General features: G+C 43.6%; 1 protein-coding gene across 3 annotated transcripts in view; it reads left to right on the top strand.

Moving 5' to 3' along the window:
• ADGRG6 (adhesion G protein-coupled receptor G6) overlaps window positions 1-20,604 on the top strand; it is a 513,628-nt gene that overhangs the window by 256,482 nt on the left and 236,542 nt on the right. For all 3 annotated transcript variants that reach the window (XM_069235130.1, XM_069235132.1, XM_069235131.1), the window contains exon 4: window positions 6,002-6,625. In XM_069235130.1, coding sequence (XP_069091231.1) covers window positions 6,002-6,625 — 624 coding nt within the window. The remainder of the gene's footprint in view (window positions 1-6,001; window positions 6,626-20,604) is intronic.

Raw genomic sequence — 20,604 nt, 5'->3', positions numbered from 1 at the left:
AAAGACTGACACGCAGCAAATGCTGAATGGTAGACATTCTTCATTCTATAGGACAGACCAGATGCAAACAGCTCCATTAAGTAATGAATTACATGGATTATATCCATTGAAATGGGAGCATACCTCCTTTGAACACACTAACAAACCCATTTCTTCCAAGCCAATCTCCACTCTTTCCTGGTTGCAGGAGCCCGGGATTCTGATATGAGTGGGATTTCACACTGTCTTCTGAAATCTTCCAAGCCATTAAGTCTAAAAGTCCTTGATCTATTAGGGGTGATGCTCCCCTTGCAGTCCTAGGATTACCCCATGAAAGTTGGAATCAGAAGGGGAAAATCTATCACCATTTCCAATAATATCGGGAACCAAACCTGAGACCTCCAAACTGGGGTTATTTTCACAGCTGTCTCCCGGCAACTGTGTAAGGTACCTTGGGTATCATGACAAATGGAGGGAAAACATAAGGAGCTAGACACTTCCAGTCCTGAAGATAAGCATCTATTCCCCACGCCTCTGGGTCTGGTCTCCAACTGAAGAATTTTGGAAGTTGGGTGTTCAGTCTGTCTGCAAACAGATCTACACTAAAGGGGCCCCATGCAGTGCCCCTTTAGTGTAGAATAATAAGTGCCTGTGCTCAAAGTGCTGCTTCGAAACCTGCAGTACCAGCGTGCTGAATACCACTCTCAGGACACTTTAATCCACCACAAGACAAAGGGGACACAGCAAACTGAAAGTGTTCTGAATGCACCATGAAATTCAGACAATGCCTCTGGGTTGCAGAACTGGTATATAAGCAGAAGGAGAAGGGCAGGACAGGTAGGTAGATATATTTTTAATAATTACTGGGCCCATTGCACAGCGGTGAAAAATTCAATAGCCCTGGCCCTGTTAAATAAGTGCTGGTGCTAAGCACTGGAAACCACCAGCACAAATTAGGCACTGGCCCCATGTCTCTTTGACAAATAATCCGCTGTTGAGGCACCAATTGCTCGGGCCCCTGAGATTGCGTGAAAACCAATCTGTTACACCATTGGATAGACCAGGGATATGTTCCGCTACCACAGAAATCTCCCTGTTCAGACAAAACTCCCAAAAATCTCTCTCCAGATAGGCCAAAGCCTTCAAATGAGGACCACCCAATTTGTTGATTTATCTTGCAGCGGACACATTGTCCATATGGAGTAAGATGCAGCATTTTGTCATTCTGTATATGAAACAGCGAATTGTGAACCAACCTGCCAACAATTCCAAGCAATAGATGTGTAAGCTCTTCTCTTGCGGAGTCCACCGTTCACCCGTGAGAGAGTTCCCACACTTCGCTCCCCAGTCTTCTAAACTCACGTCCGATTCTATCACCTATCCTGGTTCCAGGCTAAAAATAGTTCTGCCATTCCAAGAATCGACATTCCTGAGCCACCATTCCAACTCCTCTATTGATTCCTGATCTAAAGATACCATCTGAGAGTAAAAGCAGTTTGTTCCTAAGGATCTGGTTTTTAGCCTCTGAAGGGCTCGATAATATAAGGGACCTTTGTACTGCTGATGCCTTTCCCAACTCCTTCCTCAACCTCTTTAGTTTATTTCGCTGTAACCCCAATTCTGCTTGAATCGTGTCCACCACGAAACCCAGAAACTGGGTATCTTGACTCGGGATAAAGGAATATTTCTTTTGGTTTATGACAAAACCCAGGAATTCCAATGGGTCTACAGCTAGTTGAGTCTGCCGTATGATGACATCCCTGTTTAGGGCGTCCAGGTAAATGATCAACCTCACTCCCCTTGATTGAAGCCATGTCGCCACTGGGCTAAGGACTTTCGTAAAGCACCAAAGTGCCGAAGATAGTCCGAAGGGGAGACTTATTCACACCCCACCCCTACCAGAAACATAGGTCCTCTGGTGAGGAGGCCAAATGGGAATAGTTAGATAGGTGTCTTTTAAGTCTAGTCTCGTTAGCCAGTCCCCTTTCCACAAGATGTCTTTCAATAGGTGTATTCCCTCCATTTTGAAATGTCTGTAGACCAACCACTTGTTTAAATCTCTTAGAGTTATTACTGGCCGCATGCCCTTGTCTTTCTTTTCGACCAGAGGATATTGCTGATGAAACCTAGATCCCTCTCCGTGGGTTCTCAAATCGCCCCTTTGATGCACAGATCGTCTTTGAACTAAAAAGTAATTTCTCTGGGAATACTCAACTGATTGGGAGTATCTACGAACTCTATTTTGTTTCCCCTGATGGTCTCCAAAACCCAAGTACTTGGGTTACTAGTCTCCAATTACCACAAAACGGGGCTAGTCTGCCTCCAACCTTTACACGGGTATGTAAAAGCTCCTGTGAGAGTCTTACCTGAAGAGAATCCTCTTTGCCTTCTATCCCCTCTGAAGGATCTGTTGCAAAAATTCTCCCTTTGGGGATAGACACCCTGGAAAGATCCAGAAGAAGATTGGTTGAATCTTGCACGAAGTTTACGAAAATGACAGCCTAGTGCCAGGTAGGGTCTAGAGGGAGCTTGACAATGGCCGGGTTCTCCCGGCCTTGACAAAAACTCCTTCTTGAAATACCTTTTTCATATATTTTTGAGACTTCTGGATGAAACTGAATACTCCAACATACTTTGCCATATCGTTAATAAAATCATGTCCAAAGAGGTGTCCCTGGGAGGAGGGGCCTCCTTCCTTGTTAGTTAAAAGGAAATAATGTGAGGGAGCGCGTAAAGCTCACTGCCCTGCTTGATTCCTTCGTGGGAGCGTTGGTAAAATGCGAGCGTGATGGGGGAGCCGAGGCTCAAGTGCCTACTCATCCCCCCATTGTGCCATCGGTGCTCAAGGGAAGGTGCGCATGTTCATTGTCAGCGCAACCGTCCCTGAAGCCAGTTAAGAGGCCTGACGCACGTTGGACAAGGAGCTTGTCTTTCAAGATTCACGCTAGTAACAATTGTAATGACATCACAATAATTTACAGTTTTGAGTCCATTAAGCAGACAATTAATAACATGTATAAACAATAGTTACAACCTAGATACATGTGTCTTTATTTACCACCTATGTTTTAAGTAGGGTGCTAACATGAGAAAACATTATTGCATGAAAATTATGTTGTTGTTGAAAGGTGAAGATGCAGCTTGACAAACAAACAGAAAATCATTAAAAACCAAAATTACTGCAGCTACTAATTGTCACGCGATACTGGTTCCCCTAGTGTGTAACTCAACAAGATATACTACAGACAGACATACAAAAAGAGATAAAAAAAACTATTGGTTACGCCCACCTATATTAATTGGTATAAACCACATATTGATTGTGAATAAGGTTATTGACTTAAACTATTCCTTACCATTGTTACGTGTTTTGCCTATGATCACTTGAAATGCACTTTCTGCCATGCAAGGCAAAGAGGTAAAGTTGTTGTTAAAGCAAAACATAATTCCATACATTCACAATAATGAAACTCGGAATGGGTTGTTTAAATTGTGTTCCTTATGTATTTAATTTTTTAATTTATTCAGAAGAGTGTGCACTACTCTGCTGAGTTTATATGTTTTACGAAACTTTACCTAATGTCCTGGTTCTCAGTTGGAGCTGCAGTAAGTAAACAATGCTCATCATGGCTCTGTTTACCTTTGGTTCTTGGCACTGCTTTTGCCACTTTTGAGGCCAGGGGTTGCAAGGAGCAAGCGAGGGATAGCAGCTGCTACCTCTGGTACCTCTTCAGTGATTCCCATGCATGGCACTGCTTTGAAGGCCAGTGAGTCCGGTTAACACTGGATGTCTATTTACTTTACTCTGACTTTTCTGCAGTTTCCTTAAGCGACCCCTTAATCCTGCCATGGCTTTTCCACAACTTGTCCAACTAGTTTCCTTTTCACATAGTTGCTTAAGCAGGAATAACAATGTGGCACTTAACCTCCCTTAACCTTCACTATCCCTGCCTGAAGTAGACTTTTCTGTCATATATTTATTGCTCCATGAAGCTGAAATGTGACTTGCAGCACTTCATAAAACTACATAATGAATAAACACATTTAAAGAGATGGGTGGGACGCTTGCCTACTTCTGTCAGCCCAGCCTGCTAAGAACAACTATAATTTGTGGGAAGAGAAGCCAGAAAAATGACCACCTTTCTCGAATTTTATTGAATGAAAATGACATAAGGTGTTGCTTCAGATTTGACCTGCCAGAATGAAAACATCGATTTCTGTTTTCTTAGATTATCTATTTTAGACCCCTGATGCAAAAGCAGGTTTAGGTCATGAGCTTGAAAACAAGTGTGTTTTCTGGGGAGCAACGCCTGATCCCCAAAGGGCTAATGTGGTTATAAAATCCGTCTTTCGTAACTCTGCAGGTGCCTTATGTATATATATATTAATTATTCACTGTAAAGCCAAAGGTTAAAATGGCATTCGAATTACGTGTTAAAATAAGGTAACAACTGTTTAAAAAAGAAAACCTCTAAAATTCACCAGTTATAATTTACTAAGCTAATTGTACCTTGTGCCCTCGCCATGCACTCCATATGACCTCACTTATTACATCACTCATTACATGTTAAATGACATTATTGATTACATTACTGACACACCTCAAATGGCACAGTGATTTTTTGTGGGACCGCTACTTATTGATTGAGCAAATAGTTTCTTCAGAAACTCTTGATAGAGGAGCAGGTCAGTTTCAGTTAATCTAACCTGATCAATTGCATATCTGTGTTGGCTCATAGATGTTAGTGGATTTCAACTTTCATACCCTGGGGGGAAGTGACTGAAGTTCATGTACTAGCTCCTGGTTTTGGTGTTTCAGGGGAGGGGGCAGAAGAAAACCACATGGGACTCCTGATTTAGAGGCAGATAGCAATCATATGGTTCTCTCTGGTGCTCCACTTTCTATGCCAGCTCCCCTGAGAAACCCACTTCCTGCAGTGTTCAGTGGTCCATTGCAAACTTATTCCACCCACCATGCAGCTATTCGGAAGGTTCTCATGGATCTAGTGGTGGGCCAAGCAATCAGTGTTCTGTTCAGAGCAGACCGTAGTCGTAAAGAGTCTGTGTCAGTTCTCTATCAGATGATTGAAGGTAGGAAGTTTAAACTTATACTGCTATACTGCTGCGATCACACCCAGTGTGTAAATACAAAAGCACCCATGGATCAGATCACCCATCTTAATTACATTTAAATTGAATGGAATATCATAACTATTGAAAGTTAAATAAAGAGGGCAGCATGATGTGAGCAGTGGATCATTTACTGGCCAGTTTGCTGATACATTTTCTGGTGACGATGTGGACCAGGCAAGTCTGGAATCTAAGCGAACATGCCAAGATTGCCCAAAATGTTGAAATGGAGTGACCAGAATTCGGGCCAATAGAAAAAGGGTTAAGGAATTTGTGGTTTCAATGTTTTTTAAAGTAAATAGGATCAGAGACTTTTAATGATGATTGGCACAAACACTGTAATGAAGGACTGGATATTTGCAATGCTTTGTAGATGTTTTATAGAATAATAAATCTTCTGTAAATTAAACATTTAGGTTTGACCTATAGACATTTTAGCCTCTCTGACAGTCTCATCTTTAAAAAAAAAATCATAATACAACTGCATACATATCCACGTTTGTACACAGGATGTTGGCCCCCTCTCACTAGCTATCAGTCTGTTCAAAGTCCTTCACTTTTTTCTTCCACTCACTGCGACAAACAATATGGGGCACTCGGTCATCATGCTTCAGGCATTAGCTCTCATGTACTATGAGTGATGCAGATAAAGGTGCAATTCAATGTCAGGGCTGGTGCACCTGGGCTGCTACAACTCCCCTTTATTTTTAATATCTTTGACATACCTGTTTTACATCTTGCATATGTTTGCAAACCTTTTTAAAAAACACTGAACTCTTGACAAGGCCAGACCTGTTGGCTTTGTTAATGCTTGTTTCACCATGGTATCAAGTTTTTTTTGTTTTTTTATTGTAACCCTTTTAATGTTTTCCTTTTGTATTTCTTCTTATAGTTGCTGTATCTTTGAGAAACCAGAAGGTCTCAATTCCACCAAATGAAAGTAACGGGATTGTGTCTGTTTCGCCCAGAGTACCGAAACCAGAACTCACGCAGTTCACTCTCTGCTTTGAAGCAACAAGGGACCCCACCAGCACTATCCAAGAGTGGAAAGTGTTCTCATATTTGGTTTCTTCAACAGACTCTTTCAGTTTTGGAAAGTCCAAAACTGGACACTTTGTAAAAATTGCAGACGCAAACTGCTCCCTGGACAGTGTGTTGCCTGTTAATCCAGAAGGCGAGCTCTTGACAGCATCTTTTGAACAAGTCTGCATAACATGGGATGGCTCCACTGGACTGATTGGTGTCAAGGCCAGGAACACCAATAAGACACTGTCCTGCCCAAGTACTAAGGGGCAGTCTGTTCCGAAAGATGGAAATTTAATATTGGGCTCTTATGATAATATAACATCCTCTTTGCAAGGAGACATTTACAACTTTCGCCTTTGGAATTACACTATGGATTTCCAAAATCACACCACCCCGGGCTGCGAGGTGGAAGGAAACATTGTCAACTGGGAAAACGACTTCTGGAGTATTCCAGCTTCAGCCCTGAGAGAAGAAGGCAACTTAAGTTGCGGTAAGTAATTTAGCAAAAGTCTTCACTTGTGTTTCCAGGTGGATTCTTGAATGTTTCTTTGTTAGCAGGGATCTCAAACTATGAAACAGAAAAGCCTTACCTCTTTAGTGTCTGCTAGAGCAAGCACATTTTGCTGCAGGGTTTGTTTGTTGTCTCTTGGCACTGATATTATTCATGTTTTCACATCAGAACAAAAATATCTCAAACACTACCAACAGAAATTACTTTTCAACACCGGTAGGGTAGATTCTGCAGGTACTCTAAAATTTTCTATAACTATTTGTCTTTGGGTAATATTTACTTACAGTTGTATTTTAAAGATACGTAAGACAATAAAAGAAAAACAATAAATATTACAAAAATATTTTGGTGGGATCATAAAATTAGATTGTGAATATAATATATCAAAAGGTTGCCATAATATGGAAGCAATATGAATCAAGCAAAATAAAATCATTTTACCCAGTGTTAATACACAAATGGCTTAATTACAATTGCTCCTATAGATTGCGATTGTTGCACAAACATCATAAGTGGTTTAAAGTTTAAAGCACATAGTAATTATTGAATACAGTGAAGCTCGCACCCCCTGTTCAATTTTGGCAGGTCAAACCAACTGGACTTTAAGAGGGGAGAGGATCAATATTTACTGGATAATGAGGAGTATGGTGAAATAAACATAAAAATCCGCATTTTATTCCCCAAAACGTCAGACCTGGTGACAACTATCACACCGACAAATACTAACATCTTAGTGTCAGGTTTTACCAGGGCGCTAATTTTCACACCTGACACGAAGCACTCATAATCAAGCTCATCATAGTGAGGTTTCATATCAATGGGATGGTTGGTGGCTTCTTTGACTACAGATGTATCATGGGGTGCAGCATCACAGCCAGTGGCATTTCCCAGGACCGAAGCTCTGTCAAAATGTGTTTTCCTCCACAGGGATCAATCAGCAAGGAGCACGGGTGAGACTGTGGCTGGGTCCTTTGTTTACGAAAAATGTTTACGAAAAATGTTTAAATCAAGTTCGCCCTTAAAACTTATGTTTTAAAAAACATACGTGTCTGGCCCCCTTATTAGGGGTTTCGCCGACTCCTAACTATGAGTTTTTTCTGTTAATGGGAATAATATAGGGATTTTGGTGCTTACCCCACTAAAATCTGGATATCTCGGTAATTATCTGGCATTTATGGGTGTTTTAATGCGATTTGTGGTTTCTGCTGTGTAAAAAGAAGCATTGAAAAAATATCCCACACTGTAAATAGGATGAGGGGAAATGGTGTAGCATTACTGCCAGAGCTGCCAACTTTGGAATTGGTGAAGCAGGTTCGAGTCTTGGCGTAGAATCAACTCCCTGTGATTCTGGGCAAATCACTTAGGGGGTCATTCTGACCTTGGCGGTCCATGACCGCCATGGCGGAGTGCGGCGGAAGCACCGCCAACAGGCTGGCGGTGCTTCCTGGGCGATTCTGACCGCGGCGGTAAAGCCGCAGTCGGAAAAGGGAGAAACCGCTGGTTTCCCGCTGGCCCAGGGAACCCGCCATGGCGGCGCTGCTTGCAGCACCGCCATGGGGATTCCGACCCCCTTCCCGCCAGCCTGTTTCTGGCGGTGTCCACCGCCAGAACCAGGATGGCGGGAACGGGTGCCGTGGGGCCCCTGAGGGCCCCACAAAGATTTTCACTGTCTGCTGTGCAGACAGTGAAAATCGCGACGGGTGCCACTGCACCCGTCGCACCCCTTCAACTCCGCCGGCTCCATTCCGAGCCGGCTTCATTGTTGAAGGGGCTGTCCCGCTGGGCCGGCCGGCGGTCTTCTGGCGGTCGCCTGCCGGCCCAGCGGGAAAGCCGGAATGGCCGGTGCGGTCTTTCGGCGGGAACCGCTTGGCGGGCGGCGACCGCCGCAGTCAGAATGACCGCCTTAATCTCCTTCTGCCTAAAAGACAACACTGAATGTCACCTTGTAATGTAACTGGTGTTCTTGTAAAGTGCTCCATAACCTTGGGTCGAATGCGCGCCATCTTAGATTACCAAAAAAAAGGAACTGCGCTATTGTGAGTTTTTCAATCAGGCCCACAATACTTTGGCCGGCATTCCGAACCATAAGACGGAAATTTCTTGACATGGAATATTATCAAGTAATGAGAATCCAGAGCTGGTGTTCCCCGGCGTTTCAAGTCCGATAATGAAAGCAACTGGCATAGCTAAGCCAGGACAGAAGCCAAGCCTGATGGGGGAGGAGATGGGGCATTGGTAGCTCCCGAATTTATAGCTGGAACAGGAAACCCAAATCAACAATGAAAGATGAGATGAGCTCAGCGTTCCTAGTTCCCTTCAGAAGTGCCTCTTGCATGACAGATAGTGATCGGCACTGTACACAAAATGGGTTTGAGGCCTGGGCAAGCACTTCCCACAAGCATAAGTCAGTCACTATCTTCCATGTCAGAATGAGGCTGCCTGGTCACTGGGACGAACACAGGCCTCTATTGTTGTTCATTCACTGAAAGCATCTTCTTCACCCCGGGGGATACTCGCTCGCCACGCCTCAGAGCCTACAACAGACCTGCTCCATCTGGGAACCTCATGAGAGAGCTTCTTATTCCTGGATGCGTCATAAGGGCTGCATTCATTGAAGGTCCAGTGATAGCGTTTGGGAAGAGCTGATATCAGTCATTCAGCTGTGGGTTTTTTTTCTTCTCTTTATTTTCTTTTGTAAGTGGAGCAGCTTTTCGGTCTTACGTTTCCTTCCGTTAATTAAAGCATTCAGGCTACGGAGGTTAAATGTTAATTTATGAGCAGGCCATGTCTGTCAGAAATCCATTCCACGGTTATGTCCTGGTATTCAACAGAAAGTTCCAGAAGGCCTTTAATCACAGCCAACAGTATATTGTCGTAGAAGTACAGTAGGGAGGAAGGAGTTTGGTAAATCTAAATGTAAATAAAGGCCCTTTTAGAATGAAGTACAGCTCTAGGTAAAAAAAGGCATTCTGCCGTTGCAGGGTTTTATTAGCCCAAGATTAAAGGCTTTAAGTAAAATACAAAATATGATTCGTAACAAAATGTTTCGATAATAAAGAAGGATGGTTTGCCCAAGGGCTTCCCATCCTATCAAAACACATACACATAGTTCTTGCCACAATAGCAGCTTTCCTTTGTGCAGTTTTCTGGGAGTTGTGTGCAGGGACCATTGTGTGTGTCAACTGGTGAACTCAGGCCTCCCCCCAGCAGTGCAGGCCTTTGGGACTTATGTGACTCAGAGTTTTCACGGTTGTTATAGCAAAGCCTTTGATACTTTTCTTCCTTGAAGACTAACAGAAGTAAGTCGCCTCCGGGTGAACCATGTTAAGGACGACTGACTACGTGACGAGACAAAGGCTCCGATTTTTTTTGTTTTTAGAAGGCAAGGATGTTACCCAACCACCTTATTTAAAGAGGGATGGCATGGGGATTACCAGGGAACAAGCTAAAGCTACACATGGGTAGGTGGCACCTACCCACTCTTTTCACCGGGTGGATGCCTTCCCCCCTGCCAAAATGTTGGTCCCCACTGAAATATGCTGAACTTGTCCTGGTGCACTGGGACACATTCAGAAGCGCCTGCACATTATTATCTTTCAGAGCAGGAACATGCTGGCAGGGCATAGGGCTTTATTATTTTAAATTCCAACTGGACCCAAAACAAAGGTGGAACTCAATGGGCTATCAGGCCTACTTTTGTTCAAGCATCCTGGCTGAGAGCTATCGGGAGCCTCAGACCTATATGCAAATGCAATGGGGGTCTCAGTCATGTGGGCCTGGTAGGTAGCTACATAACCTACATATCAGTCAATGGATGGGTGCCGGATTTTTTCCCCTGATCTGTGTAGTCACAGAGAAAACTTTGTAGTATCAGAGATGAAAATGCCGATATTCTGCAGTATCCAGGCCATTGATGATCGAATTCTGATCTCCAAATCTGCCATAACTTGGTAAAGCCTTAGCTCAAAGGATGTGGTGCAGAGCTGGAGTATAGCACAATTAATTACATAGTTACCAAAAAAGGCACCCAAACTTTATATGCAACAAAATAGCACAAAGTAATGAAGTTCCAACAAAGGATCCAAAGTGTCATAGTTACACTCAATGGGACCAATGCACAGTGGTACATTACTTGTAAATGTAAGGTTTTGACCAAATTTATAATTTGTACACTTGCCAGGAATCCACAAATTGATTATTGGGGGATATCAATGCATTTACTATTGTGGATTTAATGAGCGTGGAGAAATCAACCATAGTAAATCCTATGCAAGAAGTGGAACGTACTCATGGTTTACCTTGGAATTTCGGAAACCCACAAACTCCTCTCCATCTTCTTCCCACCCCCAGATTTGGTAATGGTATAGGGGAAACCTTTTCTCCATGGAGAAGAATGTTTACCCTATGGAAAATTAATGTGCAATTAAACAGGAGACTTAAGGGCCTCAAGTTTGGCTGGACCGCCAAGGTGGCGATCTTCTGAATGGCACCAAGTTGAAGGTCCCAAGACTGCCGGATTATAAGTTCCCCATGCGGCTGGAGTGACTGGTGGTGGGGAGGCAGGGGGTTGTATAATGGAACTACTGCCGGCCATGCTTCCCTGCCTGTCGGCATGACGGGGCGGACTGTGCCCACTCCCCACGTCATGCACAGGACACAGTGTGCCCGAACCTCAAATGTTTTTGGGGCCCACATGTGCCTCTGCCTCACCCTCCATGAGGTTGTATCCCCAGGATCTTCCCACTTTAGGCCCCTTACCTTCCTGGCCATCAAGTTTTCATGGCGTTGGGATCGACATTGAAAGCTTGGTGGACCTGCAGGTTGTAATGGCCATGGCGGTCCGAATGCCAGGATCTCCAACATTGGCCACCTTAGTCAGGACCACCGCAGTCCCTGCCACACTGACTATGGTGGTGCCGGCGGTCCACTGGCAGTCTTCTGTCAGTCCGACCACCAAACTCCTAATCCGGCAGTCTGATCACCAAAGTTGAGGTGGTTGCACCCATGGCGGTCCATGGAGTGCCAAACTCATAATGAGGCCCTTAATTGTCCGTGTGTAGAGCTTTCCACTCTAGAGAACTCAGCATGGCGGGATAGGAGCCTTTAGAAAAAGATACATGACACTCCCAGACAGCTGGAACCGTGGCATAGCACAGCTTTCGTGTCATACTTCTGAGAATGTTTGTGAATAAAAAAAATTGTCAACACAAAATTAGGTGGAGATGTAAATTCCCACCAGTACTTTTATGACTTTTTACTTGAGTAGTGCTCTGTATGAACTGTTCTCAATCATTAGCTGATAGGACATTCTGGTCTGTTTGTAATACAACATGGATGACCGCAATCCTCGCCCCAAAACATGGCAACTTGTTAAATTCGATTCACGGTTTCTGCTAACCGATTGCGAATAACAGAAAACGTACAAAACCACAGCATATAAATGATTCAACCTACATGAGAGGAAAACAAGATTCTAACAACGCAAATCATGCATCTCTTTTATCTCTAGAGTTCTGCAACTGTGAAGATAGGTTTATCTACTGGTTTAGGTTTAAGGAGTGTCAGACCAATGAAAATTAAATGTCCTGAGATGTTGGTTTCTTAGCCACTTGGGGTCAACTGCACCACAGCCCAACCAGAATAAGGGGGGTATATTTAGGCTGCGAAAAGGTGCTGATGGTTGCCTTCTACACAGGGGCAAGTGATGTTTAGCCCACAGGCACATGGACACGCTCCATAAAATGAGTGCCCTTTCTGAGCTGTTTGGATCTAGTTAGCATGCTAGCACACGAGCAGTCAGTTTATGGACCTCTTCCCATTGGAAGTGTAAGGAGACTCTTCTTCTGGCATCCAGTCCACTTGGCTAATGATGGACATGTGCTTACATCATGCAGATGACGGCTAGTGGGTGCCAGAAAATGGCAAGTGGGGAAGGGGTTCCTCACAGTTGAATAAAGCAACATGCAATATATTTTACATAGAAGAATTGTGCTTGGCAGCCACAGTCAACAAACACTCAGGTGACCTGCATTTTTAGTTAATACAGTCTTGGGCAGCCTTTCTCTGTTCTCTTGTGTGGGTTAAATATGCATTCTTGGCACCATGGTCTTGGTCTCGGAATTGCTTATATTAACTTGGGACTTGTATACCACTATGGTTTACAGCAACATCAGAAGTGCAAGGCAGTAGAACTTTAGCAGGACATTGAGTTTTGTCTTAGGGCCTGATTACGAAGGCGTTTGGTCCGACCGCTGGAATGCCAATATGGCAGTGGGGAGGCCGCCGCCAAATGGGTGGCCTCCTCACCACCGTATTATGATGCTTCTTCCGGGCTGGCAGGCGGAAACAGTACAACTGTATTGGCTTCGGCTCTTAGAGAGAGCTGAGGTCGATGCTGTTGCGCACAGCAGTCAGTGTGCTGACAGAGGAGACATGGTCATGGGCAGTGCAGGGGATCCCCTGCAGCCCCAACTCTGCCTTTCTGCCAGCCTTTTTATGGTTGTGACACTGCCATGAAAAGGTTGGCAGAAAGGAAAGTTGTGATCAGCACTGCAATGCCGCCGTGGGCACCACTATGCTTGACCACGGCTTTCTGCACCGCCGGCACTGTGGGATCTATGATCCTGGCGGTGTTGTTGTGGTCCGACTGCCAGCATCCTAATCTGGTGGTTGGTGCACCAAGGATAAGGAGGTGGGACTTCCACAGCGGATACAGCGGACCTACGGACTGTCATACCCTTAATCAGTCCCTTAGTCTTAAGGGAACAGGCAGGATAAAGCTCCACATTTAGGATGCACCGTGAGGGTCCACACAGTTCTGTGCCATCTTGATCAACTGGAGTGGGTCTTTAACATAGAGTCAGAGCCCTTAATAGCTGGGCAACAGCTGACCCCAAGCAAACATCAATACTAATATACATTTAAGTACAAATTCCCAACCAACTAGGTTGTGTCATAATTTCCTTTCTCATAGGAATTTATGGGATGGTGAGGCCATACTCCACGCCCAGAAAAAAGTTTATGGGGGCAACTGCCTACAGAACACCAAACAGGATTACTATATAGGGGCATTTTAATGGGTGTCTGTATTTTTCTCAGACAGGACCAGGAAATAAAATAGTAGGGGTGTGCCAAATTGACATAATTTGCTTTTACATACTTTTTCACAATTTCAGAAATATTACACGAAATGCTGAATCTGGATTTGGCGCTATAAGTAGCGCAAATTGCATTTTCACATCCATTTCAGACATAAAGAAGGACCACAATTACGCAAGTTATGCTCACCCCTAATAAAAAGTATAATTACAGCGTATCTGAAATTTCACGCTTGTCAACAAAATAGCTGGGAGATGTAGAGGAGGTGGAGGTTGGCACAGTCCTTGCTCTATCTCTGTGGGCATCAGCTTCCATCTTACACTCACTATTTCATATCTGTTGGACACGGTCCTCTCTGCATGATCACCCCAAACTTTCTGCTGTCTCCCCACCTGTTTGCTGAAATTCATTTTTGTTGACCTTAGGACTTTGTGTACCTTACCACTGCTAACCAGTGAAAAAGAGCTTGTGTTCTCTTCTTTAAACACAGTAAAATTTGCTTACACTCAATTGGCACTTTATTTTCCTTATAAGTCCCTAGTAAAGTGATACTACCTGTAGCCAAGGCCTGTAAACTAAATGCTACTAGTGGACAGCAGCACCCATTGTGCCAAAGTATCCTTTTTAAAACATGAATGCCATTGCAGTCTGAGTGCAGTTTTAAATTGACATTTCAAAGTCGCAAAATTCATTTTGTTTCGTCAGGCCCAAACCTTCCTTTTTAAAACATATATCACCCCTACGGTAGGCCTAAGATAGATACTAAACAGCCCATAGGGCAGGGTGCATTTTATTTAAAAAGTAGACCATGTGTCTTGAAGTTTTACATGTCCTAGTAGTGAAAAACTCCTACATTTGTTTTCCAGTACTGTGAGGCCTAACTCTTCCACAGTATAACATTAGGTTATCTTATTACATTTAATAAGTGATACGTTTTGATTCGGAGCAGGAGGAGTGTCATGTTTACACTCAAACTAATTTTAATTTAAAACACTCTTTAATGGTAAAAATGCCTCTTTTAGAAAGTTGGCATTTTCTTGTCCTAACTAGTTGGTGCCTGCAGTCTGTGTCCTGGGTCACATGACTGTGCGTAGTTGGCAGTTGGTTGTTGTATTTTCACTTCAGTGGCCTTCATACCTAATGGGTTTTGGCGCTTTAAGAAGCCATATATTATGTAATTCTCATATCCAATGCGTTGATGAACACATTAGTCATGTAGTACAGATGCACGCACATCTGCACTTGTTTAAAGATTTATTACAAAACTTCATCCTTTTTTTAGGGTTAAGCCTGCAAGTGCATGCCCTAGCACATGTGTCTCGCATTCCTGACACTGTTTTGTTCAGTAAAGGGCTTGGAGCCCGCCTGCCGCTCACCATTTGTTGGTTTGCATGGCACTCTTCTTTGCAGCCTCGTAATTCGACAAGGCACCACTGGCATCATTTCCGTTCCTCTGTGTGGAGCAGGGATCAAGCATTAATTAATTTCAACCTAATTAGTGCCTGCCCGCTGCTCCCGACCTGATTGAGGTACTATTTTGTTCATTTTTAACTTCCAGTGATCCATAAACAGAAGGCTTGTAACTGGCAAAAACGTGCCCCGCAGAACAAACAAAATTGCAAAGTTTTATTTTTTAAAGCTCACTTTCTTTTATTTTGTTAAGTCATCTTTTCTCAGTTTCCACTCATGTTTTCTTTGTTTTTACTCGTGGGCGCTGTTGTCAAAAGATGACAATTAACTTGTTCAAAATATGTGAGACCTATTGCATTGCAAATGCTTGTAATCCCTTGCCTGTTATTCTGCATAATCTTTGGCCTAGTGACAGAATTGAAAACCTCTCAAATGATTACCTATTTTTTGTTTTTTTCAATATTTTTCAGATAGATAAAAAGATGGTTTTCTATCTATATGTAGACAAATCAGTAAAAAGGGAAGACTGGGAGCCTTAGCTATAATATGGTAAAAAAGTTCTAGGTGCACATGTTCGTCCTATGTCTTGTACAGAGCTGATATCCTGGGGGAGGGAGCAAACATTGCACCATTTAGTTTTACAGATGTGCTATTGCGAAGACATATAATAGGTCGTTTTGGATCGGTCAGGCTTACAGAGTGGATCTACCAAGTAGCCACAAATGCCTAGACAAATGACAGTTCTCAGGGATGATAACAGAGTCTTACAAAGGAAAAGCAGATAGGAGTGTCTGGGATAGAGTGTTGGTTATGTGGCAGACATTGTGGATAGCCATTGGCTATATAAAGAAATTCTAATTAGAACCATTGTATGCAAATTCATATTATAGCTGTAGTTTGAAAATCTGGTAGTGTTCTTACCATTTTGGAGCTGTACTGGACACCCCTAATTTGGAAGTCAGTAGACCACTACAGTCAACTGGCAGTATGTGAAACAGGTGTTGGCCTATATTGTAGTATCCTATATACAGCGGTTTCTTGGTTTTTTTTTAAGTTGCAGTTTCTTTTTTCCTTTCTCCCACCACCCTGCTCCCTTATTCCTTTTATGTCCCATGGTGCCTTCTTCCCAGGACACATGTATGGTCACAGTGTGCTTTATAAATGCTTTAAACAAAAATAAATAATATGAAGGTGACTTTTAGTCAGCTTGGATTTTTCAGCTAAGAGAGCAAAACTAGACCATTATTTTGATTGGAAACAATGAAATAGCAAGGTCCGACATACTTTGGGCCTCATTACGAGTGTGGCGGTCTGAGGACCGCCACTCTTGTGGTGATGGTCGGACTGCTGCACTCTAGGCGGTCCAGCTGCCACTTACAACCCTGGCAGGCAGACCCGCAAAGTGACCACTGTCTCTGCCAGGAACATCGTTCCCAATGGGTAGATGAAGGCTGGAGTTCTACTCAGCCACGGCGGTGCTGAACTCAGCAATGCCCTGCTGATTACAACTCAGCTTTCCGCCATCCTTTCCATGGTGGGGACCCCACCATAGAATGGCTGGCACAAAGTCAGTGCCGGGGGCTACAGGGGGTCCCCTGCACTGCCCATGGCATGGGTAGCGCAGAGCCCCCCCTGCCAAGCACGATCGGAATGCGCACCTTCTGCTTTGCAGACAGTGTGCCTTCTGATGGTGCTGGTGTGCTAGAGTATTGGCCTCGGCTCCCTTAAGGGAGCTGAGACCTCTACACTGCCCAGCGGAAACCTCATAATGCAATGTTCCATCTGGTCAGTCCGGCAGGAACATTGTAACAGGTCTGTCTGAAAGTCTCCTTGCTGACCAGGGGCCAACTGTCATCTGTGATTGTATTCTCTGCTGGCTAGTGATGCCTGGATAAAGTGTAAAAAATGTAGTTCCACGATAGCCAGATCCAGATTTTCGGGAGAACCCCTCTGAACTATATAAATTATATCAATTTAAATTCTATGGAGCCAATTAACAAAGACATTTAAGAGTATTTGAGGTAATACAATAGAAGTACTGCTTCACTTACTCATAAAAGCCTTTGTGACACAGGCGTGAAATGCCTGATTCTGTATTAGTAAAGGTGCAAAGAGGCCACAGCCCTATCTATTTGAAATAATTCAATATTGATATTCCTATTATTTTAGATGCTTTCAGGGGTCAGTTCACAAGGGCTTTTAAGTGTATTCGAAATGTTACTCCTGTACTACTAGTCATACTCATAAATTCCTTCGTGACTTGGTCCCAATGTATGTACCTTTATCTTATGTTGCAGATAGCCTGTACATCTGGCATGGATATAGCCCTGCTGGACGAATGTTCAACAGCACTTGCTTAAATCATCAGGTGCCACGGATAATTCTTTCCATAGTTAAAAAATATAACAGATGGTAAAAGGAGAACTAAGAATTTGAGTTTTATTTTGTGTTTCATTTCATCGAAAAGGAATGGTACTGTTCACTTTACCTTCTCACCTCAGTTTCCAAAACGAAAAATATGTATTGAACATTGCACAAGTGCTCTTTGTAGCAAGAAATGTAACAGGGTACAGGTAATTAGGTTCAAAGGCAAACATCTGACTACGTATACAGGATCTGATGGGTAATTAAACCTTTTTTCACGTGTGATTTTGATTCTGCGCTTGCTGCACTGTCCATGTCATTTGCATATCATATCCCAGAAGCAAGAGAACAAACTAATGCCAAAGGCAGGCTTATAATTTAATTCAAACAAAATAAAGACAAGAGGCCCACCCCCTATTAAAGGGCTTACAGTAATATGTCCCTTCAGTCTCACACAAGCTAAGGCTGCTGCCAACTCCAATGCAGTGATTTTCAAACCGCAGCAAAATTATATTTTGCCAATTAGGCTCACCTGTTCGCATGGCAACAAAGCTATTTGAAATATGTTGCCTTGTTTTTCGCTGTGAGTTTTCTCTTGGTACTAGAATAGTTTTCTTAATTGTACAATTTTAACTGAATATTAGACATGCATTGTATTGTGATTTAAATTGTAAGGCAAATTGCTGAAACTATAAAGATTGTTGTTGTTGCCATCTTATGGCCATTTGTGATTTCTCTATAAGGGGGTTGCTGAGTTTGGCCTCAAGCTAGCAATGGTCAAGCCTACTGCACATCCTTACAATCAGGGTTTTGGGGAACTTGTGGCGTTTCACTCTGCGGAATTCTGCAGAGTTACATAAGAACTCAGCAGGATTCCACGGAGTTCCACAAGTGAGCAGAATTGGCCATGTTGCGCCTCCCATGCGGGTTTTTAGCGCCGCAAGCTTCTTCTTTGTGAATGCCACCACGCGGCACGCCAGAGGGCGCTGCTTCTTTCTGCTATTTGAGTAGATTTTCTACCAAACGACAGCTTTCTCAATGCGAACAGTTGCAAGCTGCAGTGACCACGCACTCTGAGAAAACCCACTGGGGGCATTGTAGTGCTTGAAAATCAGGCTAGAGGATGCCATTTCTTCTGCATGCTCACCAACTTAATGCTGGCGAGCTGTACGCAAGAAAAAACTCCGCCACATGGCGTAGTTTTGCTTGAACTCTGCTCTCTGCGCAACGTGGAGTGGGCAAAATTCCACAAGCTCCGCTGGCCAAGCGAAATGTTTCACCCACCCCTACTTACAACATAGGCATCAGCAGCACAATGCATTTTATGGTTCAATCCAACTTTTTGATCATGATGCCGGAAATAAAATGCTGCTGCACTCATATCTTAAATTATCTAAAATGTGATAGTTGGAATGCTTCAACTGATCTCAGTCTGGAGCATCAGCCTACCTGTCCACTTTGTTTCTCTGCTGATAGAAACCCACCATATGCAGATTAACCATGGTTCTTCACCAAGAGGAACAACTTTTTTACCATACTTCTTTATTGTTTTCTTTTCCCAGAAAAATACATACTCATGTGACAAGTACAAAGGGTTGGTGAGCTGAGTTTGGCTACTAAAGGGGGTCCACTGTGGTCTATGAAAACATACCTGGACATTAACAAGTAACCCCATCTCATGCTCGTGCATATCTTCTTTAATTTGTATATCACAATCAAGCCCTCATTACGAGGCTGACAGTTGGACCGCCGCAGACAGGGCGGTCCAACTGCCCCATTATGACCCCAGCTGATCCACCACAGTCATACCACGGACACCGCCAGGCTGCTGCAGCCTGCAGCCTGGCGGTCCCGGCGGTTGTAATCCACCAGATTATGAGTCCCCATCCGCCAGCCTTTCCGTGGCGATAAACACCGCCAAGAAAAGGCTGACGGAATGGGGGCCCCGTGCACAGCCACATTGTGCATTTCACTGCCCGAATTACGGGTAGTGAAATGCGCAACGGGTGCTGCTGCACCGGACGCTCCTCAACATTGCTGCTGGCTTGATTACGAGCTGGCTTCAATGTTGTGGTGAGTTTTCCGCTGGGCCAGTGCGCAGAAACGCTGTTTTCATCCGCTGGCCCAATGGAAATCTCCTAATACGGCAGCAATCATACCGCCAGCACTGGCGGCTACGGTGGTCTTTGAAAAATACCGCTGAAGTCGTAATAAGGTCCTCAGTGTAAATATTTACCAAAAGCAATAGGGTAACATTTATAACTGTGTCGTTAGACGTGGCTTAGCATAGAAGCTTTTGCCACCTCATTTCATACAAACATTTGAAGTCAAACAGGTTAGCGGTCTTGAGTTTCAGACAAAGGAGTCTTGCAATTTAGCATCTTCAAAGGAAGCATCACTACTGAATTATTTCCTAGGGGTGTTTACTGCTTTCATTATTTGTACCTGTCCTGTTGTTGCCTATTAAGGACCTTATTATACATAGTGCCCTTGGAGAGTAACTGATATGAGTGCCCCCTTTGTGCATCGCTGGGGCACTCTGGTACTATAGAAGCGGCCACAGATGCTTGTGCAATCCCTTCTATAATAAGTGATGGGGCAGAAGGGAAGTGCAAAATGGTGAAATATTTTTTTGCAAAACTTAGTGACATTTCTCAAATAATTCAAAATTTATTTCACAGTATTTCATGTGATAATTGAATGCTGGGCCAACCTGGAGTGCGAGGGTATACCTCATTTGCAAACATCACATGAGATACCAGCAAAGTGACAGGTTCAAGTAGAAAATGTCTCCTGCAGGACATATTCTGCATGATCTCACCTCCTCTTGTGAGATATTCTGTGCCTAATTCAGTCAAGCATTGGGACAATATATGCAAAATATGTGGTACTTTGATGGTGTGATGTACAATATTTTTAGAGCTTTGCAAGCGATTAATTTGCTGAATATAATTATGTGTTACTGGTGTGTGGCTCTGTAAAAGTATGGATAAAGTTATTCATAGCTTGTGAATGGAAGAGCTTTTGAGCAGTGCCGGAACTGAAGCTAAGAAATAGTGAACTGAAACTCAGGTCAGATGTGCCAT

This window comes from Pleurodeles waltl, chromosome 5 (genome assembly GCF_031143425.1).
Source record: "Pleurodeles waltl isolate 20211129_DDA chromosome 5, aPleWal1.hap1.20221129, whole genome shotgun sequence".
NCBI lineage: Eukaryota > Metazoa > Chordata > Amphibia > Caudata > Salamandridae > Pleurodeles > Pleurodeles waltl.
The sequence above is the reverse complement of the archived record's forward strand: the minus strand, read 5'-3'. Positions and strand labels throughout refer to the sequence as shown.